The sequence below is a fragment of the Xiphophorus couchianus genome, chromosome 5, assembly GCF_001444195.1.
Source record: "Xiphophorus couchianus chromosome 5, X_couchianus-1.0, whole genome shotgun sequence".
Taxonomy (NCBI): Eukaryota; Metazoa; Chordata; class Actinopteri; order Cyprinodontiformes; family Poeciliidae; genus Xiphophorus; species Xiphophorus couchianus.
Window position 1 is genome coordinate 23051065 of NC_040232.1, and position 18886 is coordinate 23069950.

Consider the following 18886-nt stretch of genomic DNA (forward strand, 5'->3'; position numbering starts at 1 on the left):
GATGTTTGCCTCACCTCTGCTCATCTCCGCCTTCTCCGTTGTGGTTGAGCACGATCCTCCAGAGGTCTGAGGCCACCAGCTCCTTCTGCTGATCAGTGAGGCTGAGGCTGGGCAGCTGCAGCTGGCAGGAACAGCTTTCTGACAGGCTGAACTCCCTGTAAGGGACAAAGGCTTGCTGGAGCTCGTCCCAGTACTCCAGACTGCATGGTACCTACAAGAAATGACACAGTCATTTACACAACTTCCAAAAGTAACTTCTACATGTGCATCTTATTTAGAGGCTTCATTTTCTGTTTATGTCAAGATTGGCATCTGGTCTGTGGTTAACTTTATTGCGTGATTAAATATTTTTTTAAATGTCTTATTCTTCTCAGGACTACCTTTCATGAAATAATAATAATGATAATAAAAAAAAAGAATTCCCAATTTAATAAAGAACTTAAGTAGAATGTGGAAAAGGAGTGTCCGAACAACGGCTGCTGCCTGGAAAAGTGCTCTGTCATATCACGGGTTGCTCACTCAATGGTTTTGACTAGATTTCAACATCCATTATATGAGCAGAACACATAATCACTTAAGCATGATGGTCAATCATAGTTCTTCCTGTTCCCTTTTGCCTTCCAAACAAACAAAAAAAAAAAATTAAAATGGACAGTGTAGAGATTCAGGTATTCGTTTTTGGAGCACACAAAGATGCTCGACTGTGATTTTCTTTTGTTTCTCAACAACTGTCCCAGTTCTAAACTCAGTGATAATTCTAAATGTTTAACACCAAACACACATTCAAAGTGTTACTTTTCCCACCTGATGTCTGTTATTTATCGTCAGATAAATAACAGACATCAGACATTGAAAGAGAACTAAACTAAATACTCTTACACCAGTTAATCGCACAGATGTTTTCATCTGCACCCTGGCTATGTCTACTAAACCATCATGATGTACGGAAAACTAGGACTCAGACCAAATTACTCATTTCAAACCAACAGGTTTCTATAACAATCTTTGGTGGAACCATTGTTACTCACCAGGAACAAGTGATTTTCTTGGACTCTTGGAGTTACACAATGATTAAGGAAAACTGTAGTGGACTTCAAAACCTCAAACACAGATGCTTTTAGGACTCTAACAGGAATAGGTGAGGATTTTTAGAATGACAATATACAGTAGCTGATAATATCTTATATGCAGCAGATAACTTTCCTAAAATCCAGATTAGGAAACATATGCTGACAGCTTACAGGTTTCATACGGAACCCCCTAGGGGACATGGAGGATTTTTTTTTTCTTTTGCGTTTTCTCACAAAGCTTTTGCGTTCTCTTATAAATAATGTACTGATCAGTTCATGTGGCGCAATTGAATACTGAAAGCTTTTCTTACGGTGGTGATAGGGTTAGGGTAACCCTAAACCCGTTGTGAAATATTTGAAGTTTTATATCTTTTTCTTTAGGATAGAGATGCACCACAAACCTATGAACAGAAACTTTCTGTAAGAAAAAATACATCCAAACTATTTGGATTATTTTTGAGTTATTATCGCGGGGTTATTATCACCAAAGAATTAAGAATATATAGACATGTTTTCACCGAATCTCTTTAATGTGCATATATTTTAAACTTTAAATTGTCATTTGTGACTGTATACAGAATAGGCCGACAATACTGCAGCAAGCAATATTTGGTTATTGCGGGGGAACGCAGAACATTTGCGAGGCAACGCAAAAATAACATTTTTCTCCATGTCCCTTAGGGGCCTCCGTAGTATCACTCCCAGACATTAGAAATTGGGCAAAATCAGATCCAACTGATTGAAACCTCAATAGAGTCCAGACTCCAGCAAGCAATTGTATCTAAATATCAGTCCAGACCTTCTGTACGAAGTATAGCAGAGAGCAAGAGACTGGTTTTTACAAGGCTAGTCCAACTGGGACCAAAGCTGACTTCTACTGCTTCATAACAACTCTCCATCTGTTTTATCAACCTTTAAATCTAATCACATTTAAAGTGGGTAGTTATTTAAACATTCTGGTTTTGTACATAGGATAGATGGGCTGGACACCAATCACCTCTGACTGGCAGTCACTGAACACAGAACATGAAAAGTGCAATAAGCAATTACATTTGTTTTTTGCTTTTTACAGCACCCTACTTCTACATCACCCAGTTATTCTACTTGGAAACACTTGATCAGCTCTCAGTGTGAGTTTGAAAAGAAATGTCATTAGGGTTGCTTCAATTTGTAACCTTGATTTTTGCCTTAATCAGACAAAAAAAAAAAGACTACCTACAAATTTCTAATCTTGTCAAGAAATGACAGAAGACCACCAACACAGTAGGACTGCAACTCATCTCCACCATAACAGCACATTGCCAGATGCCTAAAGCTTGTCAAGTGTGTGACAGTCATCAGCGCTGAAAAGCTGTGGCTGGTTTTCACACTGAATAACAACAGCTCCTGCTCATGCGTTCCTTTAAAGAAGATGTGATGAATCGTAGGGTGCCGCGCCAAAACGAACAGAAATGCGTCCCGTTCTGCTGTGTGAACTAAACCAGCTTCTCACATTCCCCTTGACCGCCTGCACTACTTTGCTACTGATGGATCAAAAGTGGCAGAGCACTCCTGAGAACACACCTGAAGAACAGCAGGCGGAAAGTCATGAATACATGTGTGTATGTTTTGTTAACAAGTGAATTGTTCACCGCAGGTGTACAGCTCCTTGGACAACTACCAAACTCTTGGGAATGTCCAACACACAGACGCTAATGTTGTGTGTGTGTGTGTCCATTTGTCAGGCGAATGAGGTAACTGGAAGCTTACATCATGTATGAACTGTCACACAGGTTTTCCTAGAATCAACTCTTCCTAATTGTACCTGACAGAGTTGTGCACCCGCAATCCCAACGCCGAGCAACCGGAGCGGAAACTCACCGAATCCCTTTTGAGAACTCCCAGAGTCGGTTTGCTAAAACACCATGCGTGCTCTTTCTCTGCACCTGTGATATCCTATCCACATGACGGCATATAGAAATGGATATCTGAGGCATATATAGTAGAGTGGAATACGTATGCGCGGCTGAATGTGCGTCATGTTCCCGTCCAATTGCAGTTCTGGCTATGGAGAGAAAGTGGAGATGAATGACAACCAATTCATTGGTGGACAGGAGACGGAAAAGGTTCGGGGAGGTGAGCACACCTGTCAAAAGTCCAACGGATTGTATATCCAAGAGCGGGACTTTTCCAGTTCTGGGAGAGACAAAGGAAATCATGTGTGTATACACAGGTGTGCGTTTGTATGCAAGTACACGATGCAGCGTGGGCAGTGTCAGCTTCCTCTGCCTGATTGTGTGTGTACCTTATCTGAAAAACAATATGCAAGTCTGAATAGCTGACATTCCCCCAGCTGGATGAGTCCAATCTGTGTTTTCCTCAAATATTCAACAAAGTGAGCCTGGCAGCCCGGCCTTGGGCAAAATATCAGTCGAATTGATGTGCCGAATGTTTTGGGTCTCATTTTCGGACGGGCGGTTCAAAGGCCCTGAGCACCGTGTTGAGGAATTTTTAAGTTTTTAAATAGTCCAAACTGCTTACAAATATTTTGGGATTCAGAAGTGTTGGCAGCTCGCATAAATCTTTTCATTCCTGACACCCAGCTCTGTTTAGGAAAAAACTGCAGCCTACCACTCGGCGGAGATTTATTTTTCTGGATCTGTTTGAGTGATCGCAGTTTCTCAGAAGGTTAACTCAAGGCAGGCACTCTAAAGCAAATACACAACAGAAAGAAATTATTTCAGGGTTCTGGGCTTGGCCAAAGTGTGATTGCTGCTAAATTTTCAAAAAAATGTTTCTGCAACTGAAGACTCCCTCAGCTCACTCGGAGGCCGTGGTTGCTGACAAGCACGGCGTCGTGTGCCTTTATTTTTATTAACAATATCAACACCGCTATTATGTTATTTCGCTGATGCCTATATGCTGGGGGGGAAAAACAATCTGCAGCGAGCTACTTCTTATCAGCTCGAAGACAAATTGAATTGACATTGTCTTGAGCAAATGTTTATTCAGCAAATGCAATGAAAATTGTTCTGAATATGACTCCTGCTATGCTGTGTCATATGGGCTGATATATTTTAACATTAATCAGTGTGGAAAATCAGGAATAAGGCCACGCTGAGATCTTTGAGCTATTATTTTGGTTGTTTTTTCCTACTTAAAGCCAAACTGGAAACTGGAAAAGAAGCTGAGTTTTTGGTGGATGAGGTGTAGAAACTCCAAGATCAAATTAACCACATGGAAAGTCTTTTATTTTTATAGTGCTTTAGTTGGGACTAACGCAGGCCTGCTCGCGCACCATCCTTCTATAATAATAGTTATCTTGGCTACAATAGAACCTCGCTCGTTCTGATTCACCGTGTTTATCTGAAGCGACAGATCACAACACCTGACATCCGATCCAAAGCTCCCCGTCAACAAGTGCAATATCTCTACAAACGGCATAAAAAGCATGCTTCATTAAAAATAAAAAAAGGTGCGTTGTAAGTGGCAAATGTGGTTGCAGAACTCGCTGTTATGTGTTTCTTATTTATATTAAAAAAAATATGACAAACAAAGCAGCTTGAGAAATGGTTATAGCTGCAGGTTGCTCGATCATCGCAGGACATTTTTATGGCATCTGTCTCAGGCCAGCAGGGCTTCCATAGCAACAGAGCCTCACTGGCACATGAAAGGCAATCCTTACACTGTCATCCATAAAATCAGCAGCGGGGGAGCGGATGGTGTGAGGTTTGTCTGAAAAAGTCAGAGCAATTTGGAAACTTTCTTGAACAGCAAGTGGACGATCACATTAACCTATTTCCACACAGAACAAAGCTGGTGTGGGGAAAAGGTAATCTAATTGAGAACAGAATGTACATTGCACTTATTTTATGAAGTTAGGTTGTTGTTCTCTTTTTAGCGTCTCCTCCTCTAGTCCCCCACGGTGGGATCGGGCTGATTTCCTCACCACTCAAGGAACTCCAGTACTCTCTCTACAGGTGGACCCTGTCGGTTCTTAGCTGAACCCCAACAAGCCGATGCTTATGATATCGGTCCCTTTGTACTGTATACAAAAAAACCCCCAAAAAAACCAGCACGGCCAGCAATTTCACTTTGAGTAATGAAAGGTGGTTTGAATTTCCCCTTTGAGATACTGGAACCAGTTGGGAAACCGCAAGTATTTAAATGCAGGAAATCTTGATTTTATAAAATGTTAATATGATCTGCTCTGGGGACGAGCAAGCAGCAAGGCAAGGAGTGAACCCCCCTTGTTGCCTCCATGTAGCCCCTCTCCTGCTCATTTATTACACTCGGCTGAGAGAGGAGCTACAACAAAAGAAGAGAGGTCGCGTCGTGTCGGGAATGACAAAAACTGAAAAACAGGTGACAAGGAGGTTGAGTGGTATAAAAATGTCAGTGTCCATTTAGCTGCTCAGGAGTTCAATCCCCCTGTCTCCATTTATAAATCATCCAAACATTCTGTCTAAATGACAGAGAATGATCAGACAGTTTAATGCTAATTTCCTCTCTCTTTATTATACATTACGTCTCTTTTCCTACCTTTACAGTTTCCATTTCTTCACAACTATCAGTTTCCACTTCCAAATGGCTGTATTGTAACTTTATAGGCCTGAGAAATTCAGAGCGCTGTCTCTTTTCTCTTCAGGTTCCCTCTCTGCACAGACAACATCTTAGATATGTGAGATTCCAGCAGAGGAAAAGCCCGGCTACTGCTCTGTGTGGAATTTTATGGACTCTATCTGGGCATTTTAGACCGTTAATCATTCAAAAAAGGAGGATCAGTAATGGCTGGTTTACAGAAAGTCAAACGAGGTAAATCTGGGATGTAGAAAAGCTTTAAGACAATATTATAACGTTTATGAAGGGAAAGACATTGTACTATTAAATCATGTAGAAAAAGCATTGGCTAAGAATTATGTAGTTATAAAGTGGTAAAAAAAGATCCAATAGCTTATTTTTTATATATGGCTTTATTGCCCACAACATATTATTGAAGTGACTGGAGAGTTGGTAGGACTCTCCGGTCCAGTACTCAACTGGTTCTGACATAAAGATCAAGAATTTCTTTGTTTCAATAGGAAATTTGTCATTGGAGCAGACAGAAGTCGCATGTGGGGTACCCCAAGGTTCAATCCTGGGACCCCTCATTATTCAATATCTATAGATGCTTACACTACCTCAAGTTATAGTAAGTTGTAAGATTGGTTACCATAACTACGCAGATGATACACTGCTTTACATTATGATGTCAACAGGTGACTCAGAACCCAACCGAGTACGAACAGATGTGTCATAACTTTCTCCAGCTGAACAGAAACAAAACTGAAGCTATTATCTTTGGACCTAAAGCAGAACAATCTATAGTCAACACACAGCTTCAGTTATTACAGCAGGAAACTAGAGATCAGGCCTGAAATTTGGGTGTAGTGATGGAGTCTGACCTGAACCTTCAGAGCCAGATAAAGACAACTACAAACTCGGCCTTCTATCACGGTTTATTGATGATTTAGATCGGGGTGTCAAACTCCAGGCCTCAAGGGCCACCGTCCTGCAGTTTTTAGATGTGCCACAGGTACAAAACACTGGAATGAAATGGCTTAATTATCTCCTCCTTGTGTAGATCAGTTTTCCAGAGCCTTAATGACCTAATTATTCTGTTCAGATGTGGTGCAGCAGAGACACATCTAAACGTTACAGGGCAGTGGCCCTGCAGGACTGGAGTTTGACACCTGTGATTTAGATGATGGCATTTGACAAATTGTAATATTAGTTACTGGTTTCACTATTTTATGTTTTTAGATTTTTTATTTTATTTTTTTATTGGCTCTAGTGGCCTTTATTTGATAGCTAATTGACAGGAAAGTGGGTAATGAGAAGGGGGAAGACATGCGGCAAAGGTCGTCAGGGCGGGAATCGAACCTGCGACAGCCGCGTCGAGGACTAAGGCCTCCTTATGTGGGTTGTGCTTAACCACTGCGCCACCACAGCACATCCCAGAATGTTCTTATGTTTTTATTGTGTAAAGCACTGTGAACAGTGTATATTATTGTGATGCAATGTTGGGCATTTGTGCATTTTCAGGTCCCTTTTTTTAAAATCTTTTATTTCCCATCTTAAAAATAATAATAAAAAAATGTGTTGTTTCTTTCAAAATTATAACTACGGTGTGAGAAAATCTACAAACCAACCCTCTGTGAGTCTGTGGAGAGAACTGCACACCTTGGTTCAAGTGAGAGGAGTTGGATCAACTAATATTTATAAGTCAAAGTCCAGACAATCTGGGCAAAAGTTGAAAATGATCTGCAATCTGAGCGAGTTCCAGTTGTTTTGCAGATTCTCTGTCCCCAGATGTGAAAAGTTGTTTGAGGTAATACCAACAAAAGCTGGTTTTATAAAATATTGAATAATGAAGGGAGGGGGGGAAAAAAGCACAACACACTTTTCAGATTGTTATTTTGAAATTGTTGTACTGTGATGGACTCACAACCTCTCCTCCTCTACATTCTTTGGTTCCAAACTTGCACAACTAAATTAATGATTTAATAGCTATTTTCTTATTTCTCAAGTACACAGATGCCAATTTCTCTACTTAGTTAATGTTGACTTTAAAAACAACAACAAAAACATTGCAAATATCTGCTTCTAATTCCCAAATAAAGTGCTTTCAGTAAAAGATGTGTGCCTGGAGTGTCATCTTTTCAGCACTGCAGCATTTACACTCTCATTACCTGATTCCTTTTAACAGTCTTGTCGCATGCAATAATTCTTTGACAGATGACAAGAGAGGCGCGATATGGAAACCACATGTTAATCAAACCCCGTTTCCAATAGGCTGCTGCTGTAATGTTCTAATGTGAACATCCAAAGAAACACGTTAGTCACGTTTACCTCAGTCGGGAGTTAAAGACATGAGCTTTAAATATAAATAAACTGTCAAGCCAATAATGAAAGACTGGCACTACATACTGTTACCACAGTGCATCATTAGCCAGAAAAGCATATTTTTCACATTTCATTGATGGGTAATAAATCATCCTCTTGTAGAACTTACACCGAGGCTTCTGTTTGTCTTGGAGAAGACGACAAATCAGTATTTCTTCGCCCCCTCCCCTCGCAGAATCTTTATCTGTTCGACTCTTCCTTCCCAACCTAACCTCGTCCTTACTGTCTATCACTGCATCTTCTCCGCGTCCCACTTCCAAGTGCCCCAGCTCCCACCAGTCCCTGCTGTAACCCAATACGTGGCCAATCAGCGAGAGGCTTCGGCGTTGCGCTCGCCACAGTCCTTGCAGCTGTGGGGGCCGCACTCAAAAGTCGCACAGCTGCAGCACCTTCCAGTGCCCTGCCTCTCCTGGGCCGGCACGCATAAACAGAGCGAACATCTGCACTGTAGGTGGAGCGACTGTGGGAGTCCAAGAAGAATGAGGGAGATAAGCCATGATGAAAAGCAGAAGGGAAAGGAGGAGGGAACGCAACTTAACATTAAGAGTGGATTTTTTGGGGGTAAAAATAGCCATGAAGGAGCTGAAAAAGTAACAAAATTGGGTCTGTCTCATCTCTGGACAAAAACCCAAAAAAACAGACATTTTTTTTTATTAATAATAGGAATCTTAATAACACATGAATAAGAATTAACAAAACTTTGTTCTTGAATTTCCCTCCCTAACTGTCAAAGCCCTTGAGAAACATTATATTGCTGCAACAATGTACTGTTTTATCCTAATCTACTTTTTTATTGGACTTTTAATGAATTCTTGTAATATATCGCAACACATGGGGATAAATCGTCTCTTGGTCTACAGCTGCTTTTTATAAGTAAAAAACAACAAAAGTATAAATCTAATAGTAAGAATGGCATTTATTCATTTGAAAAAAATCAGGGTTTAGATGCAATGCTGAGAAAGACAATTACAAAAATGGAAGGTTTCAAAATGAGCAACAGTTGCTATGACAGCATTGTGTTATGGCTTTAGGGGGGAACAAATGAGCTTAAATGAATAAATCGGGTTCCATCCTTTATTCAAAGTAATTATCCGGACAGTGAGGCGGTGGGTAGGAAGACGGGGATGAGTGATGGGAGGAAAACAAGGATGTTCTAACCCCCACCGAGGCCCTGCAGGCTCAGTAGCCGCAACAGACCTGCCAAAATATAACCTCATCTGGGGTTGAAGGCACCTGGCTATTCACACCAGAGCGCGGAATGACTTCCACAGCTGTCCGAACATGTATTACAAGTTTGGAGAGACAGCAGAGGTCTCGGTCATTCCGTAACATGAGTCCTGACAGGGGAATCGTGATGGCGCGCAGCCCAGATCTAAAACCGTTTTGCTGCTCTTTCAGTGCAGGTGATGTTAGGCAGGGACCTGGGAGAGGGATGTGTATGTACTCTTCTCGTCTTACAACCCCAACCTCGCAGCAGACATCCCAATACAACTGAAGCAATAAAGATATACATGCAACACGTAGCTGCTTGATAAATCACCAGCCTCGCTTTGTTGCGGTTTTATGGCGAAAAAAAAAAAAAAAAAAAAAAAGACGCATGAAAAGCAGAAACTGAGAAAGTGTTGAGTGTTTGTGTTGGTGACATGTGAGAGCCCCACGCTACCTGTAGGACGTCACCCAGGTCAGCCGTGCTTATTTCAGGGTCCTCGGTGGTGTTGAAGGGGACAGGCGTGATCCTGACAAAGGTGAGGACGCGCGGCTCGGGGTACCGCCACAGCATCACCCCGGGGCTGTCTTCGGTCTCGCTGTAGAACACGACCTCATGGGGTCCCGGCAGCTTCTGGGATCCTGGGAGATGATATGAAAAACAATAACGACAAGCTGGATGTGCCAGTGCAAACAGAAGGATAATCAGGGGCACAGCAAGAAAACAGAAAACATGAGTCATGATGCTGCAAGAAAACAAAATGAAGGTCTAAGAGATGCATCAGATCCATCAGGTCTGACTTCACTTAAAAAAATGTATTAATGGGCCACATGGAAAAATAATAATAAAAAACTCTAGAAAAAGCATTCGTAAGCCAAATTACACAGGAACATCAGATGCAACATGTCTCATTACCAAGAGGTTCACACATGTCACCAACACATACATCCAAACGTCATGCCAATTTAACTAAGTCAGAATTTTGAGCAAACTTTTAAAATGATACAAAAAGGAAACAAAATCACAAAAAGTAAAGTGGAAAAAAAATTACTCTTTTCCGGAAAAGCCAAAAAACTCCTCAAGTGACTAAAAACATTTTTACAAAACTGAGGAAGTTATTTTGAATTTTGCAGTTTCCATCAACGTTTTGTAATAAGATACTTGAAAATCTGCATTAACAAAAAACACATGCCATGAACAACTAATAGATTTCGTTTAAACTCATGTCCATAAGAGTTTCAGGAGGTAGATGTAACTATGACTTTATACAGTAATCTAACACTGAATATGAACTGTAGAGTCACTTCCAAGAAAGCTTAACTAAATAAGCTCAGGCTATAAGAAAAGATACACAATGGACCTAAAATCTAAGTTGTACACAATTAAAATAGTAAACACAATTTGAAATATTTTATTTGGATTTCTGGTGGAATGTTTAAACAAATTGTTCGTATTTCCTTTCTTAGAGATCAAGACTTTCTTAGTCAAGACTCGTGTCCACTGCTGCACATAAGAAAAAAAGAAATGTAGAAACCCTGTATCTGCATTTTCTGAATGTTTATGTGAGTCAGAAGCTCTGCATAAACAACGTACCTTAGTAAACATTTTTGCCATTCTGTAAACATGTACAGATTAAACCGTGCCAAGCACCTGCAGCAGCTGGACAGCACAGGACCGAAGCTCCAGAGTGATGTTTGACTTGCGTCTCAGCTGCTGTTTGGGACCCGTGTTTATTCAGGACAAGAGAAGAAGGCAAACAGGGAACTGCTGCTTTTGTCTGACCCACTCTGCCTGGGTCCAATTTTACTCTTTGCAATGAGAACTTTTTCACTGGTAACTTCAGACTAGTTAAAAAATGGGGATGAAAGAAAGGGAGAAAGAAAGAAAAAAACAGTTTTGCTGTTTTGTTTGCTCTATTCCTAAGGGTGAGTGAGTCACTGTCTCACCCACTTACCCTGTGAGTGAGTGAGACAGTGACTCTCCCTTCTCTCTCTCTGACCACCTTTCATTTACGTTTTGCTCGTGTAACCCAGCCATGTCTGAGCTGGGCCCTGGGGGCACCCGTAGCCCGTCTCTGTACTTTGGGGCACTAACTTTTCTCACTGTTGACAACATGTTGCAGACAGACTGTCCTCTTGGTTCCAGTTCACCACTGTACGTTCTTCAGCCTCAGCCAGAATATTAAATGCATCAAAGAGCAGTGGAACAGTGCAACAAACAAAGACTCAACCACAGCTGACAGAGTGGAAGGCTGGGCTTCAGCCAGAGAGAAGTTTGATCCTCTGTGTATGTTGCTGTGAGTGTCTGTCTGTGTGTATGAACACAAAGCACAAAGAAAGGGAATAAACACAAAGTTACTTAGAGTGGAAACAGGCAGACATGCCTGATGAAACTTCTTTTAACAGAGAGCTTTGATCTAACTTGGTTTTAAGCTAATGCACATCTTAACGGACTTTTAACTCCCAAAGTTTTAAATTTTTAGTTGAAATAATAATTAGGATTTTTTTTGTTTGGACAAGAAATGCACTGGACCATCGATCATGACAGGGAACAAGCTGCTGTCTTAATGTTACACTATCTCCTGAACAATGTGCTAAAAAGGACAATGTACCTACCTTTAAAAAAAAATCATCCAAAAAGGCAAAAAGTATGAAACAACTGCAAACCCACCAAGACAAGTGATGGCAACCTACTCTTCAGGTAATCACACAAGCAGCTATGAGGATCATGGTTACTCTGGAGGAGCTGAAGGGATAAATAGCTCAGGTGGGAGAATCTGTTAACATGACAACGCTGAATTGGTCACTATGCAAATCTGGGCCAGTATTCTAAAACAATCCTAAAAGAAGCTCCTAGTTTAGGAAAATTCTAAGAATTTCTGGAGATCTAAGATTTTTCTTAAAATTTTACCTTGGTAAGAATAAAGCTATTCACAATTAACCTTAGACATGAAGGAGATCAGAAGGTGACAAATTGTTAGTAGTGAGGACTGTTAGTGAAAGTACGTGTGTCTTAAGCCGGACAGATGGAAAAAAGACCAACAGAAAGATACTGTCCATAAAATGGATGGAACTGTGACAAGAGCAGCTACTGCATGTTGATGCTATGTGGCCGCAAAGTCAATTTTGCATAGTGTCATCATCATGACAGACTTTTCTTAATCCAGTCAAGATTCCATTATAAATTTCTATTCACTGATTATTGGGGGTATATTTGTTTTTTGTTTTTTTTGTGTGTCTGTTATTTTGTTTTGTGTATCAACCAATCACACCCAAAACCGGCTGTGATTGGTGAAAGCTACCGGGTCATAATCTATAGTGAAGACATTTACCTGACAGGGTTATGAGTTTGGTTTTTTTGTTGTTTTGTTATTCTGGCAACATCTGGACCAAACTCCTTACTAGTTGGTGGCAGTAATGATCTATGAAGTTTTTTTTGCCAACCGCCATTAAACAAGTAGAAGAATCCCTTGAAGACACACCTAGCAACGGGGTCAACCACACCTAGCGACAGGGTCAACCACACCTAGCGACAGGGTCAACCACACCTAGCGACAGGGTCAACCACACCTAGCGACAGGGTCAACCACACCTAGAGACGGGGTCAACCACACCTAGCTACAGGGTCAACCACACCTAGCGACGGAATCTACCACACCTAGCGACGGGGTCAACCATTCCTGCATTTATCATTTTGACATTTAACATCCACTTGCCAATGGGACTATACATGGAAATTAGCTGCCTGGCTAAAATCTCATGTATTTACATATTAATCTTCATTAATACATACTGTCCCAGTTTTAAAAATAATTTTGAACTTATACCCTTTGTGTTGTTCTATGTCAGTGGTTATAACATCAAAGAAAATTAATGCTTTTGGAAAATGCTTTACCAATATTGTTTAGTGCATGAACATTTACCTGAGTCTTGAATGTACTGAAAGTTTCCAGTGCGCAGGTCATCTGAGCTATGCTCTGTCCTGGGGGAGGGAGCGACGGGAGAGGGGGGAGGCTGGGTGTGACAGGCCTTTCCCTTAGACCAGCTATTGTTAGAATCCTCTTTATGAAGATGGAGGTAGTTACGAAGATGCTCTTCAACCAGCATCAGGCAGTTCAAATGTTCCTGACCCCAAAAGACCTGTTGGGAAAGAACAAGAGGGAGTTGGGTTAGCTGTGAAAAGAATGCCAACATGTAAGATCAGATAGCAAAGAAGGAAAGGGAGTTCTTTTGAAAATAATAATAAAAAAAAGTTGCAAAATAACCCTGACCAATATTTCATTTCATAAAGCCTAGATCAGGAATAGCAATTCCTTTGCCAAAACAAGGAGTCAAACAGTCAGGGTTGGCCTCCACATTTGCCCTTTCACAACCTCATTGAGATTACACAACAGCGCCTGATTTTCTCCTCACTCACCCATGGCATTCCCCTTCCTATGTGCCATCAAAGTGAGTGTGCCTGAGATTTGAACTGAGGGCTTGGAATATTTGAGTCAAAGATTTCACACACAGAGCTGCCTGCGTGCTTGCCCACCACTTACTAACTTGCGAGAGTGGGTTGTAACTAAACTCTAAAAACAGGAAAATTTGGGGATTTTTTCCCCAGGTTTTTGGAGACGGAGCCCTAAAAGGACAAAAAAAAATTCGGAAGGAATTCCGGTGGTTTTGATGCAGCAATTGATCAAAACACCACAAACTGTAATATTTGGAGAGGGAAATGTATGATTACATATTAAGTGTTGAGTTGGAAGTGATTTCCCTGTTAATGGACATGCAATAAAAGCATTAAGGAAACCTGAACATGAGTAAGGGTGTTCCCCCTGTGGAAGTAATGTGGAATATTATTTAGAGAAAAATGTGAACTGTTAGTCACATAGAAAAGGGACTTTTCAGTTTGCATTATGTAACTTCTCACAAGTAAAAAAGAAGGGAAAAAAAGGCAGAAGATCACCCCAGACTATAAATAGATTTACAATATTCCACTACTTAACCAGAAGATATGACTCAAAGCTAAAGAAGTCCCCATTTCAGCCCTGAGAAGACAGAATCCTCTGCAAAAAGGAAATATAACTGCAGATTTTAAGTGTTGTCAGATTGCAAAATTGATATAAAATGTATCTTTCGGAAAGAAGACAGTTCCAGCTACAATATCCTCACAGAAACATCGAGTGACTCTCACTCATTCTCACTTTCTAACAGGTGCAGAGGCACGTATCTAACCCTAACCCCCGTGAGCTGAAGCTGAGCGGGGAAATAAATCTCATGATTTAGAGAGATGAACTGATGCCATAGGCGCACAAACCTGCAGGAGACCTCCCTTCAGGTCCAGAAGCAGCTTAGGGGGGCCGGGCTCTGGTCCAGGGCTGCCGCTGTGCCGGCACCACCGAGCTTCCAGGGAGCTGCTGCAGGAAAACGGCCCCAGGAACACATGGCCCCGGTCCCGCAGTCCCGTTTTCACCAGCGCGTCTTTCACCGTCAACAGCACAGACGCAGACTCGACTGGGTCTAAAAATGCAACACAAATATTTAATGAAATCTGTTACCAGTAGGTTACTCTGTTTTATTCTTTCAAAAATTAGAGAAATGTTGGTCATTCTTTGGAAGTCTTATGGCTATTATAAGACTCTATTTACTTATCAGAGAATAGACACAGAGTGCTAATTTTAGTATTGCTAATTATGCTGAAATCATAGTAAAGTCTTGCGTGGAGAGATGTATAGCACAAACTGCTGTCTCACCACCTGCTTCTGTATAGTCATAACAAATAAATAAATGTTTAACAAACATATCTGTAAAAAATCTGTTATATGTTTTTTCTTTCCAGATATTAAAATGAATGCAGCCATTTATTTTGAAGGATTTTGTACATTCCATTTTGAGATGTGCAGAAATGACATGCCGTTCTTTTTAGTTGGATTTAATTTGTTCAGATACCGTGGGGACACAGCTGTGTTACATTTTTCAGAAATTCTTTTTTTAATTTTCCCATAAATATTTAGCTGATTTTCAAGTCCAGAATGTTGAAAAGTAGTACTTTATTGTATTCTGAAGTTCCTATAGAAAATACTGATCTATCCAACACCAGTGTCTGCATATCAGAACTCCCAAGAATCGGAGATTGTAAATTGGCCACAAATTGGCCATCTAGTAGGAAAACATCTGTTAAACCCGAATGAGCCGACCTCTGGAGAAAGGTTGCTTCTTACACTGATATAAACATGACATGGATAAACCTCACTGTTTTCAGTAACGAGTGGCTTCGCTGGGCTTAGGGTTCACTTGGGGTAAGAGGAGGATAAATAGGGCCTGAGAAAGAATGGAAGGGAATATGGAGGAGCTGAGGAAGGAGTTGATAAATGACAAGATCAACAGATACAGACGAAGATGATGGGAAAAAGTGCGAGAGTCAAAACTAAAGGGTTCGAGAAAGCAGTGATGGATGACATGATGAAATGACACACAGGAATACTCTGATCTTTCCAGGCTTGGTGGATTGACTCAGAACATCTTATTAAACATGAGCGTGCACTAACGCAACAGGAGTGATGCAGTCAAAGAGGGCCTTGCATGTATAAAACAATCTGGGGGAAATATTACACTGGGATGACTCATCTCTCTCAGGAAAAACATTGTTGATACAAGCTGGCAGTTTACCTGTTAATAACTCCTGGTGATACAGCACAGACAGAGTTGTTGGATTACTTATAGGACTTTGGACATTGGGCTTATTTTCATGGGCAGGATTTATTAGACAGCCCAAGGGAACTCCCAAACGGACTTTAATCGAGACTCTCTAACAAATGTATATATGAGCGAGTTTAGGTTAAATGAAGGCGTACATCGGCACACAAACACAGAAAACTACATCTAAATGGCTGCGTACTGTACATGCAGATGTAAAAACAAACGGACTTCACACCCAGGTGAACAAGTGGAAACACATATTCACACGTGTATATTCTCCCTCGCGCAGGGAATGAGCAGCAAACCAGCTTCTCCTGTCTCACTGTGCGTCATTTACAGCTCAGTTGACCGCAGCATCCTGGTGCGAAAGCCAGCAGCAGCAGCCAGCATGCTCCATAATCAACCAAGCTGGGAGTGGTTTTAATGGGGGGAATCCCTTTCTTACTGGCTTTATTCTTCCGTCCAAGTCAAATAACAGTCCGAGGCAAGTTTCTCCATCCTCCCTGTATCTGTTTTTCCTCTCTATGACCAAACTGCCACCCTGGCTTTGCCCTCAAAGATGTGACAGCCAAAGGACATTACAGCTAGAGTTTGAAGGTGTTGAGTGAATGTAAAGATGTTCAACAAAAACGGACGGACAAATCGCTGAACTATTAGAGAGAAGGTGCCATCTTTGGGCTTGTTAATGTATATATTAATTTCTCAATTTAACTAGCTGGGTTTGGCAGTATGAAGCATACGTACAGGTTGCAGGTTCATCTGACAAAGCCACCGTGCAAACAGATTAACTCACACTAATAGGAATTTAAGGGTGTTTGCACTCCTGACAGTCCCGTAGACTCGATTCGGCTGGGCATCAAAATTGCAACATTTGTTACATTTTTAGTTGGTGTAATTTATTTTCACACTGCACTGTGTCAAACTCCCCAAACTCTTTGAGTAACCTGTTTACCTCTATGCCTGTGGTGGCACTACACCAAGAACCACAACACAAAAAACTGAAGAAGACACTGAGTGTAACTTCCTCTTTCACAAAATGCAAAAAAAAATGGATTGGTGTTTTTAGAGGTTGTAGAATCTCTCTTTTGTCATTGATAAAGGACCACAAGCTATTTCTCCCACTAGCTCTAGTGGCGTGAGCCTATGTTTTGGTCATAGTTACCCAGAATGACCTACACTATAGTTTGCCTCCAGCTTTTTGTGTGGTATTTATCCACTTGGCATTCGCATGTGCATTTTGAGCTCACTATAACAGACTGAACCAAGACCTAGACTTGTAGGGCAACCAGAGTAAGACTTTTTGGTGCACATTCACACCTCCCCAAACCAACTGGACTTTCTATATAAACGAACCAGAGTTAGATTAAAGCGGACTAAACAGGGCCGGTGTGAACACATACCAAGACTCCCCAGTTGACCTTCACTCTAATATGAATGTTTTGGTCTTTAAGATGAAGTTGGTGTATCCCGTAAAATCTAAACACAGCTACACCTTGCAGTGAAGCGTTTTGAAAAACCCTTTACAAACTACTGGTAAAACACCGCATAGACAAAAGAAAAAGCAAAGGTAAGAAATACATTTGAGGGGAAAATCATGTTGCTAAAGAGAGGAAGAAAAATGAAGTCCAACAACATTTTAAAGCATCTTCTCCTCAGAGACATTATAGAGTAGGAAGTACAAGGGGGTTGTACTCAGGAGCTGGTTGAATGCCTTATAGGCAAGAAGCAGGGATTAAGTTACTTTCTCATTTTTAGTTTTTTATTTCACCTTACTACATAGTTCATTGATCCATCTTCTTCTATGGCAGGACTTATTCCATCCACTGCATGTACTCGGACTGAGTAAACTTCCCTGTCTGGCTGCAGTCAAGGCCTGTCTCCTATATAAAATATGTGTTGCATTACAAAGACATCTGATATTGTGAAACTCAGTAGGATTTCTTGCTACTTCTTTGGGAAACCTATGTATATATTTTAAATTCATAAAAACTACACCTGCGCGACTAATGCAATAACTTGTCGGTAATCAAGTGTACATGCACATATCCCCTGCAGGCTGATGCTGTGAATAAAACAGAGGGGAAACCTTCTGGGTGGTGGGAAAAAGGGTGGATGGAAATCATCCTAAAGTGAAATCCATCTATGGCAAACACCCGGGTAAGATGAGATAGGATCGGAGACTGATTTACCGTGTCGGTTTCTCCCTGGCAGCCGTTATCTGACCACTGCCTGGCTGATTTATACCCCACCGTGTACTGGTATCAATTAGTAGAAACCTAAAGGAGTCATTACATAACTAGCAGAGGCCCCTCAAGACCTTCTGGGATGCTAAGAGTAATGGCAGTCATTCACCACAGAAATACACTATTCACTCACCACAAGACCACTATAGGACACTAGAGGAAACTGGTTTTGTCGAAGAGGACACTGTCAGCCAAAATGGCACAGCGCAGGAAGCCGTGTGTCATCCAGCCAATTACAAATACAGAGCTGATGATTGGTGATGAGCAACATATGGGTTTCATGACATAAGCCACGCATGACCTAGATAACAGATATGAGTCTTTAAGTCTGAATCTAAGACCAGAATAAGAGAATTTCAGGCTGCATAAACTACAGGTTAGGATTTATCTATTTGTTCCCCTTTGTTTATCACAAATGATATAACAATGATAGCTGTATACAAGATGTTTCCACAGTTCAAGCATGATGATACTGAGCAAATATCAAAAAAGCCTTTTTTTTAATCTCTGGCATTTTCTATATTTTTGTTTTTATACTGAACTTAATAAGAAATATGTCTGTTCAGTATAGATCTGACTGTGTAATACAGAACAAGGTGCAAGCAAGAGTTTCCTAGAGCATGAAAGAAAAAAGGAAAAGAGAGAATTTATTGATGTTTTTATGTACATATGCTTATTTGATTTAATAGCTAAGCTGCATGTTTGATCACCTGTCAGTGTTTGTTTAGAATGAGGTCATTAGTCGGTTATCTGTTTAGT

General features: G+C 40.9%; 1 protein-coding gene across 3 annotated transcripts in view; it reads right to left on the reverse strand.

The window, feature by feature from the left end:
• The window catches only part of vps13b (vacuolar protein sorting 13 homolog B), a 301127-nt gene that overhangs the window by 64611 nt on the left and 217630 nt on the right, over nt 1–18886 (reverse strand). For all 3 annotated transcript variants that reach the window (XM_028016693.1, XM_028016692.1, XM_028016690.1), the window contains 4 exons: nt 14503–14705; nt 13124–13340; nt 9658–9842; nt 15–211 (listed from right to left, as the gene is read on the reverse strand). In XM_028016693.1, the coding sequence (XP_027872494.1) occupies nt 15–211; nt 9658–9842; nt 13124–13340; nt 14503–14705 (802 nt within the window). The remainder of the gene's footprint in view (nt 1–14; nt 212–9657; nt 9843–13123; nt 13341–14502; nt 14706–18886) is intronic.